Raw genomic sequence first — 25348 nt, forward strand, 5'->3', positions numbered from 1 at the left:
GGGTATGAATAAAGGGAACCTTTGAACCTCCTTTCCTGAGATGAAAGATCTCCTAAGAGACTTTTCTGCTAGGACCACTTGACCATAGAATCTCACTGTAGAGACAGATCCATTTCAAGATAGGAGTGTCTGGGACTTTATCCAAAAGAGTTTCATTATTGAACAAAGTTAGTGGAACCTGCTTATGTGATTATCTTGTCTATAATGCAATCTTCCTAAAGTAGACCCTAAGGACAGCTAAGTTTCTTCAAGTAGTAGTTTTTCCTAAACTCTGATAGCAATGTTGTATGTATTTAATTATTATTAAATAATTAGTTATATCTTAAATAGTTGCTTATGTTACCTATACAGTATATTTTATAAGAAAAAGTGGATATGCCATGTACCTCAGCTTTAGAAAAAAACAAATTAATGACTTATTTAAAAAATAAGTAGTCTGTGCATTTTAATAGTCTCTGGAGACATTTTTAAATATTGTGTCAATTCATTTTCTTTGCAGAATATATTCTTTAGACAATCCTATATCCAACATGAATGCTTCCTAAGAGTTGTAACCTTGTAATAGAAAGTACAAAAACAATAACAGCTCTCTGAACAAATTATTGGCAGAAGCAGTCATGCCAGCTAGCAATCTGGCACACTTTTACCTGAATTAGTGCCTATTTGATATACAATTGACATTATGCATTTTTCAAGTCCAAATTGGTCATTGATTTTCGGCTGAACTGCTATAATTACACCATTGATGCAATATAATTCTTAAGTTCCATTAATTTAGTACAACCTAACTATGTATGAAGACTAAGGTGAGAGTTATTAATCTGATCTATAATGTAATGGTCAGATTTGCTGTTTTGTGAAAAGGTGCTCTATTAACCTAGACTCTTTTAGGCAGTTTGTACAGAAGAGTTTATGAAGACTAGCAGAATTATTGAAAAGTCAATTTTCTAATGTTAAACAAATTCTGAGTAGGGTATTATAATATCACACTCCTTTAGAGAGACTACAAAATTAAGATATGTGATTTAGGACTCAGCAAGGCCAAATAGTAATAATACTTTTACTTGGAGGAAAAACTTCTGGTTAGCAGTGCTAAATTATGTAGCCTTTTGACTTGCTTTTTGGCTGTGTTTTAGATGTGGTCTAGGTTTAATGCAAGTAAGAAACTTTAAAACTGTTGAATCATTTTTCCCCACTTGTGTAAGAGTTTGGTTATTTCATCACTTAGAACCAAGAGCTGGTAGTTGTCTATCACTGTATACCTTACTTTTATAATCATAAGTTGTTCATATATCTGTCCCTACCTGCCAGTCACTTTCATTCTTTCGAGGTGCAATCAATGAATCAACCAGCATTTATTAATCACCTGCAGAATACCAATTACTGTACTAGGTTTTGGGGATATAAAGACAGAAGTGAAACAGTCCCTACCCTCAGAATTTACATTCTATCAAGGCAGAATTACATAAATAAGCATTTACGAAATAAATACTAGATAAATTCAGTGGGATAGAGGAGGCATTGATAACTGGGGGAAATCAGGAAGGTCAAAATTTAGAAAGTGCCACTTCAGCAGAGTTTGGAAGGATATGAGATTTTAAGGGATAAAGGTGAGATGAAGTACATCCAGGCATGGAGGCTGGTTAGTAAGCCTCTATCTCAAAGAAGATAGGAGACAGTGTCATGTAGGAGGAATAGCAATCCTATTTATTACCTTAAAGCCACATGGACAAATAAATAGTTTAATTATATAGGAGGAAATCATGGTAAAAAATTAAGCCATTACATAATAAAATTCGATATCCCACCAAATCACTAGCTCTCATCCCTCAATAAACCTCACCCACCATAATTGTTTTACCTTTTCACTTTCCTGAGCTTGGCAAATGTGGAAACCAGCATGTTAATTCACTTAATAAATTTATATCTCCAGATACTGCAAGAGCAGAGAAATATACTAATTATGCCATTCATTTCACAAACAATTGTTATAATTGGAAATTTCCCTTCACTCTTGCTGAGAAGGGGAGTCTGATGATTCTCCCAAGCCACACCTTAAAGTTGCTTTCTTCTCTGACATTCCTCATCTCCCTGTCACTGTCTGTTTGGCTTGAAACAGAGGCTTCCATGGTCATAGCTATGAGCTAAGTGTGAAGGGAGTTAGCCTTCAGGTAAAGGATGTTAGCAATATGTGTAGGATTATGGGAGTTGGATGAGGGGAATAGGGCTTAATGAGCAAGTGACAGTGGAGAAATTCAGTTCAAAAGATAGACTTAAATGCTTATGAAGTTTTCTGGCTCCCTGGGTGAAGTTCTCTGGGTATGAACTTGCACAAAAACTAAATATCTCCTGGGGATGGTGAACTAACACAGTTTTTAAGACACTGCTTCCTTTTTTGGGAAGAGGATAGTGAGTGGTGGAAACCAGAAGGTATCAACAGAAAAGAACATGGCAGAGAAGACATATCCACAGAAGATCTCCACACAGTACAGAAAGAACTTTACAGCTCCGTGACATCACAAGGGACTGAACACTTCTGCAGATAAGTAAGCATCGGTTTTAGAGGCAGAAGAAAATTCCAGATTAGATACATCCTTAGAAACAAGTGCTGCTCTGATCCATGTCCATGTTCCATGGACACATGTGATCCAGGTGTTCATATTCCTGGCCACATATTTTCCCTGCTTGTTATCACTTCCACAGGTGTTAGGATAATTTATGGAAGAATATGCCCTACATTCAGAATGTCCTAGTAGATTTTTTTAAAAAAATAAAACAAAAACAAAAATCATCTTCCAAAACATGACACAACTCTTAAAGTTTCAAATGCACAATTAACATTTTCTCCATCACTTTCTTAAGCGTAGACAATCAAAGAAATAATAAATCACACACTGATTTGTAGCCTTTGCCTATTTCTGAGATATAAATGCTTACTTGAGTCAGTACGAGCTGGCTCAGCACACGCTTGCCTATAGTTATAAAGGGAATTTTTCTTGTCAAGTTATTTTGCTGTGCTGTTTAAATATATTTTGCACAGATGTGTCCTCTACTTCACTGATAAAAAGAAATCTATTTGGTGAGGGCTTATGAGTACTGGTTTTGACTCACATTATGTCAAGTGGTTGGGATTATTTTCTTGGGGCTTGAATGTGAGAGAGGGGGTCCCAGTCCTTTCTGGGCAAGGATTTCTCTTAAATCCTCAATTGCCCTGTTGAAAATACTTTGAAATAGAGCTTACCCTAAGGTTGCAAGAAAGTGGTACCTACCAAAGGTGGGATTTAAGAATAATGGTCTTCCCAGGGCACAGAAATGCCATTGTAAAGACCTTGATAGGGCTGGTCTTGGCTAGAAAAGTTATTTTCAAATGGTAAGGTTAAATAAAAATTCTTTAACTGGATAAGGAAACTCCACGAGGAAACTAACAATATAAACTTGATAGACTGATACCTGAATAAATTGAGAAAGCCCAGTGAGTCTTAGAATCTGGGATGCACCGAATAAAGTATTAGATTCAAACCTTTATGTTTCAGGTCAGTTTTAATCAGGTAGTTCTGAAAGGAACTAATTAATTACTCTGGAGAATTGAATTGGTTGAAAATTGGATGGAATGTTTTACAAAAGGGTCAAAATAAAGGATATGCAGAACGCATAGTTCCTTAAAATTTGAAGCCACCAGGCAGCTGCTGATTTAGTTAGTGAGTTGACAAGTGGAATTATAAAGGAAACAACTCACTCTCTGCTTGAAATCCTGACAGAGTCATTAAGTTGGTACCTCAGGTGACAATCTGTTGTTGCTAGTGTTTATTCTCTCTCCTCAATGACTTCTGTAAGTCTGGAGGCACTTCACAGAATTACAAAATGAAATATTGCATATGTTGCCAGAGGAATGTCTTCATTCTTGTTCTCTGCAGTCACTTCTGGGATTGATGAAGAGAAAGCAGGAGCAAGGGTTGGCCTATTGAGGCCCTGAAAACAAATACTCATTATTTTGACTTTTTAAAAAACAGAGTATAGGGAAAATAGATATAAATTTTTAAAAAAATAGGTTGTCAGGCTATTATATCTGCAGGTATAGAAGGAAGAGAGTCCCCTCAGAGCAGGGAGGCTAGCAAATAAGGTCCTCTCTTTGTTCACTCATTTTCTCTAGAGTCAATCTATCTCAGAGGGTGTTTACCTAGTGATATGATTAACTCTTTTGGCTTTTTTCTTTGTTGCTGAATTGTTTGACTCTCCATGACTCCATTTGGGTTTTTTTTTTGGCAAAATACTAGAATGGTTTGCTATTTCTTTCTCCATTGCAGTTTACAGATGAGGAAACTGAGGTAGACAGTGTGAAGTGACTTTCCCAAGATCACACAGCTAGCCACATTTGAACTCAGGCCATATAGCTCCCCCTAACTTTGACTTTTTTATCCCTTAAGAAAATGGAGGAAAAATTAACAACAGTATCCATACTCTCAGCATAGTGCTTGGCATATAGTTAGCACTTAATAAATGTTTATTTACTTACTAATTTTATCCTGTGCTCCCTCCCCTCATTTTTTTCAATTTCCTGCTACATAAAAACCTGAAAATCTGCCTAATTTTCTCTCTACATCCTACAGGGTATGTGGCCATACCTTCCCAGTACCTTGAAAAAAAATTCCTTTCTAGCTTAGCTTCTGATAAGAAGTAAAGGTGCTAGATGATAGTCACCATTAACTGTATATCAACAGAAAGGAGCCAAGTATTGAAGTGGATAAAATGCCTGGAATCAGGAAGATTCATCTTCCTGAGTACATCTCTAGCCTTTAGACATTTACTAACTATATAACTATGGGGAAGTCATTTGCCTCAGTTTCCTCATCTGTAAAATGAGCTGAAGAAGGAAATAGCAAACCATTCTAATATCTTTGCTACAAAAAAACACAATTGAACAATACAAAGCAATATTTCCTCCACAGCATTTAATTGTGAAATATCTAATTTATCTGGTCTACTTTTGAAGACATTCATGAAATGGAAAGTTCTTCAATGTGTACTTCCTGTATTTTGAAATATTAACCTGATGATGGATAGTAGTGAAAAGAGACCTGCATCTGGAGTAAGGAAATCTGGGTTCAATTCACAGCTCTACAAAGGCAGATAGGTGGAGAGATTTCTGAACATGGAGTCAGGAAGACTTGAGTTCAGATGCTACCCCCAGCAATTCCTTGCTGTCCTGAACAAGTCACTTAACTTCTGTCTGCCTCAGTTTATTCATCTATAAAATGGGGATAATAAAGCATCTATTTGGCAGGACTTTTGTGAGGATCAAAAAAGAGAAGATTTGTAAAGCACTTTACTTTGTTAATTATTATTATTCTTTGGTGCTTATGCAAAGTTGGTCAAAATTGCTATCTTCATCTACAAAATGAGGGAGTTGGATGATATGACCTCCAAGGACATTTTTGTCTCTAAAATATAATCTAGTTACTTTCTTTATGCATTATGTTAAAAATAAAAATAGAAAAAAATTGACATTTTCTATCAAGCTTTGAAGTTGTCTGACAGACTTTACATTGCTACTCTGGTATTTGAATTTAAATTAAAATGTTGAGGTCACTCAAGTTTGGAGGTTATATAATATGGAAAACAAGCATGTGCCCAGGGTGTGCTCAGTTAAGCATAGTAAACAAATTTATGTAATTAAATTGGCAGCTGTTGAATATCCTGCCAGATTAACACACCAAGTTTGCTGCCCTACAGAGCCTGGTTGAATTTCTACTGCAGTGAGACAGATTCAGACAAAAGAACTGCTCTTGCTCAGGAACCATAGATGAGAGCCACTGCTGATGAGAAAAAAAAGTTGTCAGTTCTTGGTTATTCAGCTAATGGAAGGAACTAGAAAGGTAGATGATAGAAATGGAAATCATCAAAAAGGACCTTACGCAATTACTTGGCATGGCACAGGAGAGAGGTTTCTTAAATAATGAAAGGTTAACCCTTTGAGCACTCAAATGTTTTTTTTTTTTTTTAATAGAAATCATATTAAAATAAATGTCTTCCTTCCAAAGAGAACCATTAAACAATACAAACATTTTGAACTGGGAAGAGACAAATAATGAAAAGGCTAAGATATCCCATTAAAGCTTCATCTTTCATTTGTTTTCATAATAACCAAAATATTGAACCTATTAAAAATGTCCTACCTTCCCTGCTATAATGAACAGAGAAAAATTCCATTTAGAAAACATTTCTTAAGTACTTGCTAGATGCTAGGAGTACAGAAATGGAAAACAACATGATCCTCTTGCCCTGGGGAATTTTAAAATGAGAGAAGATAAGTACAAAAAAAGAAAGTATGACAAAAGGTAGAACGTGATAAGAACAAAGGAGAAGTCCAGACAAGAAATTTAAAGAGGCAGACATGATGTTAAATTTGGGAAGTCAGGGAAGGTTTTGAGAAAGAAGTGATACTTTAGCTGGTTTTTGAAATAGGAGATAGATTTCTATAAGTGGAAATGTGTAAGGGGAAGAGCTGCAGCTCACAGTCCTATCTGATTGGAAAGGATTAGAGGGAATAAGAGATAGTTAAGTGACTCAGTGAACAGAGAATCTGAGTTGGAGTCAGAAAGACTAGAATTCAAATCTGGCCTCACTTTCTAGCTGTGTGACCCTGAGCAAGTCATTTGCTTCCTCCATTTGCCTCGGTTTCTTCATCTGTAAAATGAACTGGAGAGGAAATGGCAGACTACTCCAGTATCTTTGCCAAGAAAATCACACACAGAGAGTCAGAGATGATTGAAATAAGTGGATAACAACATATGCCAGGAACTGTGTTACATGCTGGGGATACAGTTAATAAAAAGAGATCCCTTTTCTCAAGTGGCTTATACTCTAATGAGGGTAGGCAACACACAAAAGGAGGCTGGAAGAGGGTGATGGGACACAGATCAGTGCATACCAGTTTTGACATTTTGTTTTTTGGAGTTGAAACTAGGCAGAACAGTAAGTGCAAAATAAAATGATCTGAGATCCCAGTTCCCACCCTCTATACAGGAAGGCATTGGGAGGAGCTTGGTATTCCATCTTCAAGCTCTCTGAAGAAGAGAGGAAGCTGAGGGAGCCATTTTCCTCAGTCAAGGCTTGAGTTAACAGCATGGTAGTGAGATTAGACATGATGAGCTTTCCTGAGGGGAGCATCTTGTTTTCTGGTATTGAAATCTGGCAGAGCAGCAGATTCAGAGTTGAGTAAGATAAAGGAAGAATTGGATCAGGGAAGAGTCTGGAAGCAAGGGAAGATTTTTACCTAACCAAGCAGTGGTCCATAATAACAGAGAGGAAGAAAAAACTTTGGGGCAGGGAAAGTACCAGATAAGGATAAACATGTAGATTAAATCAGTTCCAAAGTTTCAAATAGATTATTGCTGTGGAAAAGATTCAAGGCTGAAACTTATAGACTTGATTAGTGCAAGAAAGAAAAAAGGATGATTTCCTGAATCTACTTTCCAAGAGAATATAATTTAATATTTTCTTAATAAATTGGAGTCACTTTAAGCTATTCTGTTCATATAATTCCCACCCCCATCCTTTTTTCCTTTCTGCTTTTGGTCTTTCTTAATTATTTTAATTATATTTTTCTCTCTTAATTTATTTTTAATACATACTGCTTTATGAATCATGCTGAGAGAGAAAAATCAGAGCAAAAGAGAAAAATCATGGGAGAGACAAAAAAAAAAAAAAACAACAACAGAAAAAAGTGAACATAGCAAGTGTAGATCTCCATATATCTCCAGTGTTCAATCTCCATAGTTCTTTTTCTGGATGCAGATGGAGCATGTGTTGATTTACATTCCCTCTTCATAGTCCTTTTTCTGGATGCAGAAGGCATGTTCTGTTGGGGTTTCTTTGGATCACTGAACCACTGAGAACAAAGTCTTTCATAGTTGATCATTGCCCATTCTTTCTGTTACTGTGTACAATGTGTTCCTGGTTCTGCTTGTTTTGTTCAGCAGGCTCATTTACTTCTTAGCTCTAGCACCCATCAAACATGACTTTGAAAACAATCACCAAACAACAATAGTTTCTCTTTCTTCAGATCATAGCATATCATTGAACTTTGAATCTTTAGGTCTTTTGTTTGCTTTTTGAGTTTTCTTTTTTCTTTTTTTTTCCTCCATCCCCTCCCTAGAAATCATATGATATAATAGGAAAAGGGTTAGATTTGAAGTTTGAAACTTGCTAATTAAGTATCTGTATGATGTTGGGCAAGTCATCTAAATTCTTTGGCTCTCAGTTTTCTCATCTGTCCAAAAGGAGGTAATAAAAATGCTCATAGCTACTTGCCTTGAAATTTGGAGAAAATATTTTGCAAACTTTGAAGTACTTCTTAAATCTTTAGTGCCTCCAAGCATTATCTCTTCATCTACTGACTCCTTGCTGTCATTGACTAAAGCATTCTGGCTTTCCTTAACAAAGGCACTCTTCTAGTATACACTATAGTTGTGAACCCCAACATTTATTAAATGAGAGACAAAGAAAACTGACCAAATCAGCCTAGGACAGGTCATCTATTCTTTTGATCGTCTGTCTTGTGCTGATTTGAAAATTCATGGTCCCAGATAACTGCCTGACTTAGGGTCAGAAATTTTCTTGTAACTCCCATTTAACCACTGTGGAATCCCAATTCCACTGTTTTTAGTGATTTATCCCACAACTTCATCATATTCCCCCCCCCACACACACACACACATAGAGACCTGGAACTACAAAACCCACTTTTCTTCCAAGAGTTTCTCTGATTGACATACAAATGAAGTTAAGCAAGAACAGAAGCTTAAAAAGAAGAAAAGTAATTGTCTTCCCCCATCTTGATTCACATTTGCTTTTGAAATAAATGTGTAACTACATAATACACACACATATATATCATACACACATGCATAATATATATATATACATACATATATAACATACACATATCACACACATATACATATATGTATTGTGTGTATGTATATTTGGAAGCAGATAATTCTTCTTATGCTGTGCCTTTGCCAGAGCAAAGTCTTGTTGTCTCCCCACATAAATACAAGCTATTATTTGTTGACTGCCTGGCTCACTGCACTGATGAATACCTGAGGATGCTACATCATTGAAATTTTACTTCACTGAGATTTAGAATGAATTTGGCTGCTTTTATTTGAAGAATAATGTTCTTTTCTGAGAAGTCCTTTGTAATGCAATAATGAGAGACACTGTTGTATAGTAGGTAAGAACTGGCACAGCAATCTGGAAGACTTGGGGCTAAGCTTCAGTCTATGACATACTGGACTTAATGTTTTAGTACTTCAGGCAACTCTGTAGGATTGCCAATTGAAGAGAAGGTGCTGATTTACACTGGAGAAGGAGTTCCTCATTGAAAGTCCCTTGTGGCTGTTTAGCTGTTTTAGTCATGTCCAATTCTTTGTGCCCTCATTTATGGTTTTCTTGGCAAAGATACTGTAGTGGTTTGCCATTTCCTTCTCCATCTGATTTTATAGATGAGGAAACTGAGACAGACTAGATGAAGTGACTTGCCCAGAGTCACATAGCTAATAAATAAATATCTGAGGTCACATTTGAACTCAGGTCTTCCTGACTTTAGGCTTGGCACTCTATCCATTATGTCACCTAACTGCACTTAAAGCTCCTACACTGATGAAATCACAAGTTAATATGTGTGTCTATATATACATATCTATGTTTATGTATGTATGCATAGTAATATATATTATAAATATGTATAATCTATATTATATATAGATTACTGTAATAACATAATTATATGATTTCTTATTTGACCATGTGTTATATATGTTTAAACACAAACACATAAACATGCATATGCACCCATATATTATAAACACACACACACACACACACACACACACACAGAGTGAAGTCCTGATTTAGAAAGTGCTAAGTAAGATGTGACCTCATTTTCCCAGCTTCTGCCCTATTCACCTCCTCCCTACCATCTTTTCCATACTGGGAACAAACATCCCTCTTTCCCAGATTCAAGAATAGTAGAATTGGAAGATACTTTAGAGACCATGATTAAAAGCAACAATCATTTTAGAGTTGCCAAATCTTAAATTTTTCCTGAAGTAGGGAAGAAATTAACTAATTAGGCAGAGAACTGTAGGTTTTTGGCATAAACGTGAAAGCCAGGTTTTCCATGGAGAAACTACATGAAAATAATTGAAAGTTGATGATACTTGAAAGGTTGTGCCTGCACCAGGTTTCTTGTTAGTCCTTTCCTTTGGAGATGAGAGCTACCAACAAATCCTCTTCTCTGATTTGTAAAGTCTCTCAGTGAGTTCCAGGAAAATGACTTGATGAGGAATGAAAAACAAGCTGCGGGAATGTTTCACAGTAGACTTCAGTCTTGATGAATTCTTAGAGAAAGTATGTTAATTAATAAAACGTGAGCATACATCTCATTTTAATATTTTAATGGCAATATTTCAGCCTAGAGAAAGCAACATAAAATGACAGAAAATGTTTCTTAAAAAAATAACCTTTTTTAGAATTATTTACAGAAAAAGAAACAATATTAATATTAACTATTAATATTAAAACTAGAAACTCATTTTTGAGGTAAAATATATAGTTGTATGTATTTGTACTTGAGGGAAAATAATAAATTAGGGTGTTGTTTTACATCATTTATAATAATAAGAAATATTGCAAAACCCAAGTTAAGCCTCAATTAGAAATTTCTCTTATTCTAAGTAAATAATATAGCTTATTTCTCAAAATAACTAAGAGAATCTTTAAGGGCACTAAGTACTCTAATATCTTACCTATGAACCACTTTTTGTTGGTTTTCTAAAGATAACAGGTATGGACCAAAAATCGGTACCAATAAATATATTTATAGTGCTAATATAATATAGTACAATATATTATAAGTGACTAACTTAAGAGACTATTCCTGCCTATAAAATAGCTTTTATTTTAGTTGCAGAGAAAAAAGATGCATACATGAAATGATAAATGAACAAGACTACCACATACATAAATATCCATAGATATGTGATCTCTTATTAATTTGAATATTCTCAAAAGAGATTCAGGGTAGAACCTAGAATGTCTGTTCATTCTATGAGCTTCTTGGCTATACCCTCCCATAAATTTGTTACAAGGGGTCATATATTGGGGACCATCCTCACTTTCTCCTCACATCACAAAACCTGTATCATTCATTCCTTATCATATGATCACTCAGTCTTTCTTTTCAATTATGCATATCTCCAATGATATCTTTTATTCCTATTCTTCTCCAGTACTCTTTGTAATTTTGTCTATGTAGCCTGCTTATATCCAGAAAACACAGCGTCAGATCAGTACTTAAGGAGAATTACTTTTTCAGTAATATCTAAGATGGATTGAAGTGTGGAAGAATTTGTGGCAGAAAGAGTATTTTCTCTCTGATGCTAACATTGATATTTAAAATTGGGACCTTTGTTTCTGAGAGGAGGTTGAGGTCATTAAAAAAAACTTTACAGTTTCCTGAAGCCCATCTTGTGCAAGACTTTCTATTTTTAATTCAAGACCCAGATAAGTATTCATTTATACTATTTGTACCAGATGTACCAATTGATGAGCAAGTTTCACAGGAGATCTTCACAATTTTTATGTCATGGACCCTTTTGGCAGTCTTGTGAATCTTATGGACCCTTTTTAGAATAGGGGTTTTAAATGTATAGAATAAATTACAAATTTACAAATTACAAAGAAATTACAAAGGAAATCAGTTACATTAAAATAAAGACATGATTTTTTTCCATTCAAATTCATAGATTCTAAAATCTATCCACAAATCCTTAGTCCATAAATACCAGGTTTAAGAACACCTGCAGTATAGGTTGTCCCTCTAATTGCATGTTATATATAATCTAGGCAGTACTCTTTTTCAACCCATTGATTTTTCTTATGGGTATAATCAGGCCAAATTTTTTTGTATGGTTATAGGTCACTTCCTGGGGCCCCTATAATGCTTCAGGTATTGATGGAACCTGTATGTTACAATCTGCAAAAACTAGCACCTGAATACCCTTACCATCCATAAGGACTATCTCTTCAACTTGAATTGATTTTCAATTTAATTATACTCTGTTTTAGATATTCTATACTAATCTAAATAGCACAATACCAAGTCTAGAATCAAGAAAACCTGAGTTCACATGCAGACTCAGACATATAGTACCTGTGTGACTCTGGCCATGTCACTTAACTTCTATTTGCCTCAGTTTCCTTGTTTATAAAATGGGGATAATTATAATCCCTACCTTCTAGGATTGTTATGAGGATCAAATGAAATAATAATTATAATGGTTTTAGTATAGGGCCTTGGATATAATAAGTGCTGTGTAAATGTTAACTATTAGCTATTATTATTAATATAATAAAGTGTTCATTTGATTAGGCTAGCTAATTAGCGAATATAATGGTGTTTGCAAAGTGTTGATTTTGTGATATAGATTATAAGAAGAGCTTAATTTGGCCTTGAAAATAAAATGAAAAGAAATGAATCTTTACTTAGGATTTAAAGATATGGATAAATAGAAAGAGGAAGAGAATAACATCAGCAAAGGCAGAAAGGTAAAGTAAATGTGTCAGATGATAAGAGCACTTAGATAATCAATTAGCATAGAGGTTATATCCAAACGTATTGGGAAATGTGATTGGCTGAGTAGAGTAGGACAAGATAAAAATGGAGAGATTGAAAATTAGGAAGAAAAGTTGACTGGGCCAGTTTCATGACAGTCATTTTAAGATTTTGAGCAGGAAAATAAGATGTCAAAACCAGTATTTAGAAAAATTAATCTGTCAGAAAGGATGAAAGAGGGAGTCATTAGTAGAAAGACTTCCAGTTAGGTTATTGAATTTATTTAGTTTTGAACCAATGTGATGGTCAGTGAGTAATGACCAAGTTGGAAAGACATTATGGAGAAAGAACAGATTTGATGCCTTATTTGAAGTGAGTTGCAAAGAGGGAGAGAGATCACTTTGGCCATAGGCTTGTACCCTCCTATAACTCTGTTCTTCTTCTACCATCAAATGGAAGCTTTTTGTGGGCTGACAGTATTTTGTTTTTGTCTCTGAATACATAGCACTTAGCACAGTGTCTTACTGTATAATGTATACTGAGTATGTTTATGCATGCATGTTTAATAATTGTATGTTGAATGAAATATTCCTGCTTTGAAAAATAAGGAGCATCCAGTCTGCTAATATTATAGGGATAGATTATGTCATATTTCTGTGTTTGTGTATTACATTGAATGCCTTAAGTCAGTCAATAAACATTTAAACATAGTATGTGCTAGACACTGGGAAAATACAATGAATGAAGCAATTCCTACTTCCAGTGAACTCACATTCTAATGGAAAAAACAAATACATATGTAAATCCATACAACATATGTAGAAAGTTAATATAGAGTAAGTCAATATAACATCGTAATTCAGTATCACATGGACAGAGCTTCATGAAGAAGATAGTGCTTGGGCTTCATTTTAAAGTAAGAGGAGGTTAGGAATAAGTGCATTCCAGGCATGTGGCCAATGCAGAAACACAGATGGAGATGGAGAGGTTTATGTGAAGTGCAGAAGTGCCAATTTTTTTGGATTCCAGAGAAAGATATGAGGAGTAACATCCAGAATAGTTGGGACTAAATTATATAGGGCTTTAAAAACTAAATAGAAGAGTTAATATTTTATCCTAGAGACCACTGGAGTTAATTGATCTGTGCTTAAGGAAAATTATTTTGGCAGTAGTATGTAGAATAGACTTAAAATGGATCCCCTTTGGCATTCCTGTGAAGCCTCTAGACCCCTTTCAGAATAAGGTTTTTAAATGAATAAAATAAAATATATAGAATTGCAAAGGAAACCAATCATATTTGAATACAGTTATCAAAATATTTTTAAAATATTCATAGACCCTAAGTTAAGAATCCTAGCTCTATAGTTAAAAAATTGTTTAGTACTTTAAGGTTGCTAAGGACATTTCAAGCTAGTTGTCCTACAGACATATTAAACTCAAGATGCCCAAAAGAAAATATAAGAACTCTTGATTTTAGTGATGGAACATGTATCTTTTTCTTCATAGATATTGTCCCCTTAGATCCTCATTATACCTAGTTGTACTCTACTTCTTGAGAAGGGAGGTGGTTTTTAGAACTGTGATTTCTTTGGAATAGAGCAATGGTTCTCAAAATGTGGTTCAGGGGTCACTGAAATTCCCATAAATCTTCTTAAGGGGTCCTACAAGATAGAAACTATTTTAATTACAATATTAAAGTATTCTAATCTTTAAAGTGGTAGATAACAATAGATAAAATCCACAAAAACAGAGCTCTTATAAAAAGGATACTCACTAATTTTAAGAGTATATAGAGGTTATGAGACAAGAAATTCTCAGAGTCTTCTGTATAAGAAACTTTCTGTGAGTAACTCTCCATTATTGATGCATTTTGGCAATTTATGGTCTTAGTTTTCTGGGGGCAGTGAGTGGTTAGATGACTTGCTCAGGGTAACCCACACAGTATAGATAAGAAGTAAGTTTTGAACACAGGTTTTATGATTCTAAGATCACCTTTCTATATACTATGCTATACTGCCTCTTATTCTATTAAGTGTTGTAAGTAATCATTTGATATTTATTGTCTTCCAGATCATACTTAGATGTGGGCTTTTTAAAACTATATTTTTTCTTGCTACATTGTGATTTTTCTGCTATTTTAACTTCCAACAGTAACTTAGAAGTAAATCACGAATTGATGGTCTTTGAGCATTCATTAAAGTTACGTGAACTACTTTTGGGGAAATTTCTTCTAATGTTTCACTATTATATCTTGTTAATGAAATCTGGGCAGATTAAAATTTCTCATGTAACTATGTATTTAAAAATCATTAGTTCATACATTATCATCATGGGCTTTGAATAAACTACCCAATAGTTCAATAGTTTTTATTTTTATTAACATACCTTCATTTGTAGTAAGCTTCTTAAAAGACTGAAAAGGAAATTCTGTAGTTTTTTTTTCATTTCACTTTCATCTGTGATGAAGATTCCCTTTAATGAATTTTTTAAAAAATTTCTCCATTTTCCCCATTGTTGTTTTCTCATTATTGACACCTGCTGTCCTTCCTCCCTAACTAACTATCTCTCCCCCTGCCAAATGTCAATGTCTGCTAATAGAATTTTAATAGATGGATACTGTGCTCACTTGGGGAAGGAATAAAATTGTGAGTAAAAAGTCTGAAGTTTGTTGTTTTGGTTGATGGAAAACCATGATGAATCATACAGTGATTTTATTTTGTTGTTGCCAAACTCGTAATAAGTTAATGGCCACCAACCTGGCATTTGGCTGAAGGCTTTGCCTGACTGAGCTGCAGTTTTTATTTTAGGAAACTAACTAGCTCCTATTGGTAAGACAAAAACCTGACAGTCTTTGTTTGAAATTTTTTTCATTCAGTTTTATGAATTCTGTTGCACTATGTAGGAAAACAGAGGCATAATATTGAAATTGGTCAAAATGGGGGACTCTGTTCCTTTTCAGGTTGAATCAGGAGTTAATATCGTTGGTAATTTACATAATTCATCCACATCTCTCAGCCATAGAGTAAAGAAGTGAACACTGTATCACAGCATATATTTTGTTATTGTACAAAGTTTAGTCTCATGATCCTTCCTCAAAGTGCTATCCAAGAGTAGTGTCTTCTTTGACAAAACATATGCTTTTCAATTTTTTTTTAAATAGTCTCGAGAAAGCTCATGTTTATCAAGATAAAATAGTTCTGATATCTCGAGATAGCTCTTAACCTTGACCCATGTATTCTGAGCAAACCAAAAGAGCACACTATTTATATGTCTTTAATTGATATGGTCTTGTTGTCAAAGAACCTTAACAAATTTAGATTTTAAAAATATAATATCATAGCAATACTATGTGGGAGCTTCTTTTACCCATGCATAAAACAACCCATCTATGTTTTAGTCTGCTAAGTTCTTTTTTTATATTCTTAGCACTTTTCTTTTTTTATTGAAGCTTTTTATTTTCAAAACACATGCAAGGGAAATTTTTTCAACACTGACTCTTGCAAAGCCCTGTGTTCCAATTTCTTCTGCCCTTCTTTCCACCCTCTCCCCTAGTTAAACATGGTAAAAATATATGAAGTCAAATATAAGCATACATGTTTATACAACTACCTTGATGCACAAGAAAAATCCTATCAAAAAGGAAGAAAAATAAGAACAAAATAAAATTCAAGCAAACCAACAGACAACAAAACAACAAAAGAAGTGAAAATTCTATATTGTGAGCCACACTCAATTCCCAGAGTCCTCTCTGAGTGTATGTAGATGGCTCTCATCATTACAAGATCATTGGAATTGGCCTGAATCATTTCATTGTTGAAAAGATCCAAGTCCATCAGAATTGATTATCATATAATCTTTCTGTTGCCATGTACAATGATCTCCTGCTTCTGCTCATTTCACTTATAGTCTGCTAAATTCTAGAGTTTCCTAAAACATATAGAAAGTCAGTGTGGTATACTGGATGGAACACCTACTTGAAGTCAAGACTTGGATTGAGATCTGGTTATCTGATCTTCATCTGTGAAATATGGACAATAATTCCCTTAGAACATGCTTCACAGGTAATTAATTAAATGAGATGATTTTTGTTAATTGATTTGAAAACCTTAAAGTCCTGTATTTGATATTGTTGAATCACTTCAGTTATATCTTATTTTTTGTGATCCCTTTTGGCATTTTCTTGGGAAAGATACTGGAGTAGTTTGCCATTTCCTCCTCTAGCTCATTTTGCAAATGAAGAAATTTAGGCAAATACGGTTATGTGATTGACCTAGGATCACACATCTAAGAAGTGCCTGAGGCTGAATTTGAACTCAGAAAGATAAGTCTCCCTGACTTCCCAATTCTTTATCCATTATGCTATCTAGCTGTCCTAAAAGTCCTATATAAATATCAGCAATTATTGATATTTCATCACTTAACCTCCTTGGTCTTTATCTTCCTTATATGTAAATTGAAGACAATCACCACTGAGATCCCTTGCATCCCCAGCTCTTTGATTCTTCTAGATTGAAACCCATGATCTATTCTAGTTCTAAAATTCCAAGATTGTTTTAAAATCAGGCTTATCCTCCCCCCCCCCCAAGATAGCAGTATCCCCAAGCACTTTGGTGTACACACACTATTTTATCTTATTTCATATATTTCAAAGCTTTTCTGAGAGGTTCAAATTTTGGCTTATGATTCATTCTGCGTATTGATGCCACTGACAGGGTGGTCCCATTGGTGTTTTAGTGTTCTCACTAAGTCATCAAAGCCTGAAGCCATCTAAAATGTGTTTATGTGATAGTAATCCTCTGTATTCAATAGCAGAAGGCCAGAAAATCCAGCCTTTTCTCTTATATTTTATTTATAAAACCAAAGGAACTCTCAGTAGGCTATGTATTCAATTTCCTACTTCTAAACAAGACTACATAGTATGTATTCTAGACTCCTATACAGAAAGAAATTTATTCTGTTCAGATATAATTCATAACTTAGCATTGAGACTATGTTCAATAGTGGGAATTTTTTTTTTTTTTTTTTTTTTTTTTTTTTACAAAATCTGGATATTATATTGGCTCATTCATATAGCCAGGATTTTTATCTCCAGAATTTAAGTCATTTGCCTCAGTCAGGATTTTCCTTAACAATATCTGATTTGTACTTATGTCTATTTCAACAGAAAAAGGAAAAAGGACCCCCCTTTAAGTTGTCTAGTGTAATACTTTGGTTATACCTGATAGAAAACCAAAGACTTTTAACGAGACCATAAAGAGTTAATACAACTCTGCCTCCCTCTTCCTAGAACCCTTAATATTATCCTAGGATCAAAACACTTCCCTCCATCCTCCAAGGTAAAGCAATCAAAAGTTGCTAGAGAATTGTACTATAAGAAAGGATGCATGGTATGCTTTCAGAAAAAATCTGGAAGAACTTACATGAACTTATACAAAGTTAAATGAACAGAACCAGAAACACAGTAACAGCAATATTTTACAGTGATCAACTCTGAATGTCTTAACTATTCTCAGCTACAATGATGCAAGATAATTTTGAAAGACTTATGATGAAAAATGCTACCTCCAGAGAAAGACCGTTAGAATCTGAATGTAGATTGAAGCACACTTAAAGCTTTAGTTTAGGGAGTTTTTTTTTTGGCTGCATTTTTATGGCATGATTAATATGGAAATATGTTTTGCATGACTGCTCATGTATAATCTACACAAAATTTTTTGTCTTCTCAATGATGGGAGAGGGAGAATTGGGAACTCAAAATTAGAAAAAAATCCATTTATGTGTAATTGGGGAGAAAACAAAATGTTAAATAAAAATAATAAAATTGGGATGATAATAGCTCCTAAAAGTATTGGGGATAAAATGAAATAATTTATATAAAGTACTTTACAACATCTTACCCAAAAAAGTTTCCAGAGAGATAAGCAGAACCTTTCTGATGAGTTCCATCTCCCCTGGGGACCTATAGTCTTCCCAGTTTATAATACTCTCCTTAAATTGAAAAACTCATCTCCCTAGTCACATAACTTATGGTTTATTCTTCTATCTCATGACTCCATCCTTTCCTACTCCTTGGCTTTGGTTTTTAAGTAGTCCAAGAATTACTTCTCTTTTCACTAAGAGGCTTAGAGAAGGAGCACCATATTTTCTAAGAATTACTCTACTGTATCAGAAGCTTTGGTCTGGAAATTTTACTGCTTTTCTTGATACTACTCTATTAGTCATTCCCTCTTCACTGATGCTGGCTTATATTTCTATAGCTCTTAGTTTACCCAGGAGCCACTCACTTCTCCATCATTGCCTCTGCTTGTTGCTGTCCATGAAGTTTTCTCCAGTTCCCTCATATACATGGTTCTCTGAAAAACTTCATCCCTTTCTCTGGTTAATTTGATTTTCATTACATTCCTTATTTCATCTTCTTAAACTGTGGTTCATAACCCCATCTGGGCTCTCATAACTGAATGTGGGGGTCATGAAATTGTGAATTATTATCAGTAAATTTTGATTTGTATACTTTTTTCATGTGCCTATGTACCTGGGGTCAAGTAAAAAATCTTCAGATGAAAAGGGATTGCAAGTAAAAAATTTTTTTGTTTATTTTTTTTTTGATATTTTGATTATCAATAAAAAGTTTTGAGTATGTGGTCTCAATAAATATATTATTGTTTATTCATAAATTATGTATGTATATTTAATGCAGTCAGATAGTATCTTGTATGGAGCACAGAACTTAGAAACAGGAAGACATGAGTTTGAATTATGCCTCTAACACTAGTACTTTTTAAAATAGTTTTTTATTTACAAGATATATGCATGGGTAAATTTTCAGCATTGACCCTTACAAAACCTTCTGTTCCAACTTTTCCCCTCCTTCCCTTCCCTCCCCTCGATGGCAGGTAGACCCATACATGTTAAATATTCAAGCACTAGTAAGTACTACCTGAATGATGCTGGGCAGGTCTCATAATCTCTCAGCCTCATTTTCCCCATTTATAAAATGGGGGTAATAACAGCCATTACCTCAAGGTAGTTCAAGGACCATATAAGATAATATATGTAAAGTATTTTGTAAATCTTAAAGCTCCACATAAATATTAGCTGTTATTTTTATTATTATTATTGTTGTACAAATAATTACAAGCTTTACAAAAATTACACAAAAATGGACTTTAAAATAATGAAATGAAGATGAAATAAGAGTTGACTTAAGTCAATACAGAGCCACTAGAGTTTGTTGTTGGGTTGTTTTTTTTTAGTTTGAATTCCAAATTCCATCTCTCTCTCTTTCTTTCCTCTCTCCCTTCCCTGAAATGGTAAGAAATCTGATATAGGTTATACATATGCAATTATGTAATACATTTCCACAATAGTAATTTTGTACAAGGCAACTCAAATAAAAGAAAAAAAAGAAACAAAGTGAAAAATAGCATGCTTCAGTCTGTATTCAAGCAATATTAGTTCTTTCTCTGGAGGTTGATAGCATGTTTCATCATGAGTCCTTTGCCATGGATTGTCTTGGATCATTGTATTGCTGCCATAACTTGATTATCACACAATCTTACTATTACCATGTGCAATGTTCTGATTCTGCTCACTTCACTTTGCATTTTGTTCATGTAAGTCTTTTCAGGTTAGAAAAACAATTATATTGAAATAGTAATCAAAATATTTTTAGTGGAAAAATCAGGTACCAGAAGTTAAAACCTCTGTCCAAAGACTTTAAGTCCCTGTTTGGGTTCACGAAGCTGAAATACCTCAGTGATCCTTGCTCACCAAGTACCTAAGCACCTAATATGTACCAGACAATTAACTAGTCTGGGAATCTCAATATAAAATTAGTCTCCATCTGAAGGAACTATTCCAAGCATATATGCTACAAGGCTTTGTTCTTGAAAATCATTTGCTGAACTGTCAGGTATTAGCTGAGATTTGTTGAAGAGTATTAGTTGGTTGCTGAGTTTTTTTGTTTGCTTGTTTGTTTGTTTGTTTTTTAATTTTTACTTGTTTTGAATTTTAATACCTGAGAATGAAGAGCTCCTTGAGGTCAGAGTCTGTGTTCTTGTCTTTTTTTAATTCTAGCAGTGTCAGGCACATAGTAAGTGCTTAATAATTGCTTATCGATAATGAATGTTAAAGACTAGAAAGATTTAATACCAAATGCTTATGTAATAGAATTTAATAGTAAAACTTTAGGCATGATATCTGGGAATGGAAGAAATATCTAGAGACAAAGGAGTTTTTTCTAAAGCAATTAAAATCATACCTTAAAGATATTAACAATTTGATTTATTCATAACACCAGTCTCTGCAAATGGCTGATCCATTTTGATGGTATTCACAAGGTACTGATTGCTTTAGCTAAATATATCATGCCTTGTTTGGAAGGATGACCTAAATGAGTGATTTATCCTTTTTCAGGAAAACTCCTAAACCCGGCCATTAAAATAAATTGTTAGTTCAGATAATCAGAAAGAGTTTTAGAAACTATTTTGAATAAGAAATAAATTAAATTTTCTGAGATGTCATTTCTACAAAACATTGCTGGTTATTGGCAGTTATTATAAATATTAAAACAAGAATCAGATCTGAATGGATGTAGGATTCAGTGGCCAGATCTAAAATAAATGTTATATAAATTTACACAGCAACTATATACCATCTGTGCTTGTTTTCACTAAAATATTCAAGCCTTCCCTTTATTGAGGACACAATTCAAGGTGACATAAGATGACCAACTCTTATTATAAAGATTTTATAGATATGCAAAAAATAAGGATATGGGTCAAAATCATTAATATTATCAATATTTTCCCAGTCATCTTTTTGGTATTATTGAAGTCTGCTATTTTCTCCTTCATACATTTGATATCTTCTCTTTTAGAATCTTGAGAATCAATCCCTCAATGTCTTTGGTAATAATTTTCTGAATGGGCCTTCTCTGTGAAATAGTCTAGCTTCTCTTCACATCTTTTCTTTTTAGCTCTTTTCACTATCATTTTGCCTGTTGATTTATTGTGCAGTATGATAGTCTCAGAGGCCTTAGGTTCAAATCCCAGATCTTCCACTTACTTGACTTTAACCAAGACCTTTTTCTCTAGGCTTCAGTTTCTTCATCTATAAAGCAAGAAGATTTATTAAAGAATTTTTAAAGACTTTTTTGTCTCTCACTACATGATACAATGATTATCTATGTTATAATAACATAGATTATTATCTATAGATAGATCATATCTATATGATAATAGATATTATATATTATACTATGATGAACCATAAATTCATGGTGATCTTCTGAAAAGTATAAAGTCTCAACTATAACTTTAAAAATGGAATCATATGAGATAGCAGCGAGTTGAAACTTCCTTAGTCCTTCTGCATAGAGAATATTCATTTCACCATCCTCCCATAGGGCATGCCTGTAGATTGTCTCTTTATATTATTATTTTTGATTATTTTTGATCAAGTAATAACACTGTAGCTCTATATAACAGTTTATTAAAGTGCCAAATTCTGAGTGAAGTTTTAGAGATATGGCCTCTACCCTTATCATTTATAGGGTATTTAGCCAATGTTTACATATACAGGGTAAAGATATAACCACAAAATTTGATTTTAGCATTTATGCAATCTGCAGGGTTAAAGGTATGTTTATAATCTGATGACCATTTTCTTATATAGTTACCTTTTGAGCAAAAGCATGAGCTAATAGCAAACCAAATACCAGTTTTGAAAATTTGCATGATAGAATAGGATAAATCCAAATGAGAGAGAGAGCTAGTTATTCATCCAGTTTTACATGTAATTAATGGTATTAACAAAGTGTGAGAGGCATTCATTTCACTGCACCTGCAACTGAGCAAAACTGTGAATATAATAGGTAAGTAGAATTAACAGTGGCTGGAAGGTCCCAGTACTTGTATAGCAGTAGGTGTCATTTGTGAGTTTCATTCAAACTGTGTCTTAAAATAAATGACCTTTTCCAAGATTCAGTGGATTGGCTTTAACTACAATGTAATTTTTCCTCCAAAGGATTTAACAACAGTGAGCGAACCTGCGATAAAGAGTTCATAATACGCAGAACAGCCACCAATCGAGTACTGAATGTTCTCCGTCACTGGGTCTCAAAGCACTCACAGGTATTTTTATGGTTTTTTTTAATATTACATTTTTATTTTATATACAAAACATATGCATGGTGATTTTTTAACACTGACCCTTACAAAAACTTCTATTTCAACTTTTCGCCTCTTTACCTCCACCCCTTTCCCTAGATGGCAAGTAGTCCCATCCATGTTAAATATGATAAAGTATATGTTAAATACAGTATATATATATATATATATATATATATATATATGTTCTGGCAGGTAATTGGGGACTTGGGTTCATTTTGTTGGTTGTTGTCTGCTTTAAGAATTCTAGGAATTGAATTTTATTGCTAAGTATCTAGGGATTCTAAGCAAAATACAAAAAGGAAATCTTCAGTGTTTGAAGTTTTTAGGCCTGTGGAAAAATTCAAATAAACAATAACAGAAAGAGTGTAAATGCTATGTTGTGGTTCATACTCATTTCCCAGTGTTCTTTCTCTGGGTGTAGCAGGTTCTGTTCATTACTGATCAATTGGAATTTATTTGGATCCTCTTGTTGTTGAAGAGAGCCATGTCCATCAGAATTGATCATCATATATTATTGTTGTTGAAGTGTATAATGGATGATCTCTTGGTTCTGCTCATTTCACTTAGCTTCAGTTCATGTAAGTCTCTCCAAGCCTCTCTGTATTCATCCTGCTGATCATTTCTTATAGAACAATAATATTTATGGTTTACTTGTTCACCTATTTCTTTATCTAAAATGATTTAAACAACAGTTTTTTGGAATATGGTGAGCTTTTTTCATGTTTTCAAGTAAGTGGCAGAGAAATAATACATATTGTGACCTACTCTGTCTTTACATAGCATAAATTAGAAACTAAAAGAACCCGAAAACCAGCCTTCTTTTATAGATAAGAGAAATGATGTGATTTACCTAAAGTCACACTGCCATTAAATGGCAAGAGGAAGGACTAGAAATCTAGCCTCCTGATTTTGAACATGTTGTTCTTTCCCTTACACCACATTTTTCCTTTCAAAAATTAGGAAAGAAAGCCCCCACTTTTCTCAGATCAAATTAATGAGTGTTCTTATACTACATCCAAACTTGTTTCCCTCTTCTCAGTTCACCAAAAATATTACTGTGATATAAAACATGTATTTTAAATGATTAAAGATATTAAAAGAAATTTAAAAGATTAAAAAATTAAAAGATTTTCAAAAGATTCTAAAACAGGACTGTCCCTTGATCCACATTCATTTTCTGTGACAGTTTGGATTATCCTTCTAGTTCAGAATTAAAGTTTATTAGAGAAAATAAGATTATTCCTTATTTACTTACCTGGATTTATTCAGTTAATTTGTGATGCTTTTCTCTTCTAGGATCATGTAATTAGGAGGGTCCACTTCCTTGGGAGTGATCCAATTTAATATTATTTTTTATAGTCACTCCAGGACATATTAAACTAGTGACTCAAGACTAGAAAACTTTAAAGAAAGATACTGGTCTACATGTGAATTCAGCTCATTTAATTAATGTTAATATTCATTAAAGATTATCAGATATTTGTAGGGCAACTAAATGGTGCAGACCTGGAATCAGGAAACCCCAATCTACATGTGAATTCAGCTCATTTAATTAATGTTAATATTCATTAAGGATTATCAGACATTGTAGGGCAACTAGATGGTGCAGGCCTGAAATCAGGAAACCTGAATTCAAATCTGGCCTCAGACACTTACTAGCAGTGTGACCCTGGGCAAATCACTTCCCCCTGTGTGCCTTACTTTCCTCATCTGTAAAATGAGCTGGAGAAGGAAAGGAAAAACCGATATATTTGCCAAGAAAACCTCAAATGATATCACAAAGAGTCTGGCACAACTGAAAAATGATTGAACTGATTCATGAAAAGGAAAAGAAAAAAAAAACTTTAAAGCAGAGAAATAGCATAGAATCTCACTACTGACTTCTAAAAACCAGAAAGAATATGAAAGATCATCCACTGAGTCCAATCACCTTATTTTACAACTGAACAAATTGAGATCCAGAGAGTCCTCCAGAGAGTTCCTTGACTAAGAACTTAATACTGGCTAGCAGCACTACTGAGATGAGATCCCACATTTTTTGTGTTCATCCCATTCTACCGTGTTTGGGGGTTCAAGCCTTTGGGCTGCCATATGTCATTGGAATAATAATATCTAAATTCCTTTAGCTGCTATTTAAGAAAGACCTGTTAGCAAATAATGCTGAAGCAAAGCTCCTCCATGTAGATTGTTAATTAAGTCTGCTGGACAGACTAAGCAAGATGAGGTTGAATTATACCATCCCATTCTTACTTAACTTGAGGTAGGAAATAGACTCTTGTGTGAAATGATGGTCTCTTCATCCAAATGGCATACTAATGGCAACATAATCCTTTAGGAACCACAAGAGACCCATCTTTTATGCTCCAGCAACCAGCACGAGCACACAGCTGCCCAGGTTATTCCAGATTTATGAGTGCTTGAGAAAGCTTTTCCCCTCTCACTGCCAATTAGCAGGGTGTGCTAGAGACTCCATTTTCAAAGGTGATGGTGAAAGCAGAGCTAGGCATGAATAGTGTAACTAAGGTAATGCAGTATTTTCTCAGTACAAACTTATTAC

At 34.1% G+C, this 25348-nt stretch overlaps 1 protein-coding gene across 5 annotated transcripts in view; it reads left to right on the forward strand.

The window, feature by feature from the left end:
• The window catches only part of RASGRF2 (Ras protein specific guanine nucleotide releasing factor 2), a 310740-nt gene that overhangs the window by 200080 nt on the left and 85312 nt on the right, over positions 1-25348 (forward strand). For all 5 annotated transcript variants that reach the window (XM_012541399.2, XM_003759876.2, XM_031967027.1 and 2 more), the window contains one exon: positions 22646-22752. In XM_012541399.2, the coding sequence (XP_012396853.2) occupies positions 22646-22752 (107 nt within the window). The remainder of the gene's footprint in view (positions 1-22645; positions 22753-25348) is intronic.

This window comes from Sarcophilus harrisii, chromosome 1, assembly GCF_902635505.1.
Source record: "Sarcophilus harrisii chromosome 1, mSarHar1.11, whole genome shotgun sequence".
NCBI lineage: Eukaryota > Metazoa > Chordata > Mammalia > Dasyuromorphia > Dasyuridae > Sarcophilus > Sarcophilus harrisii.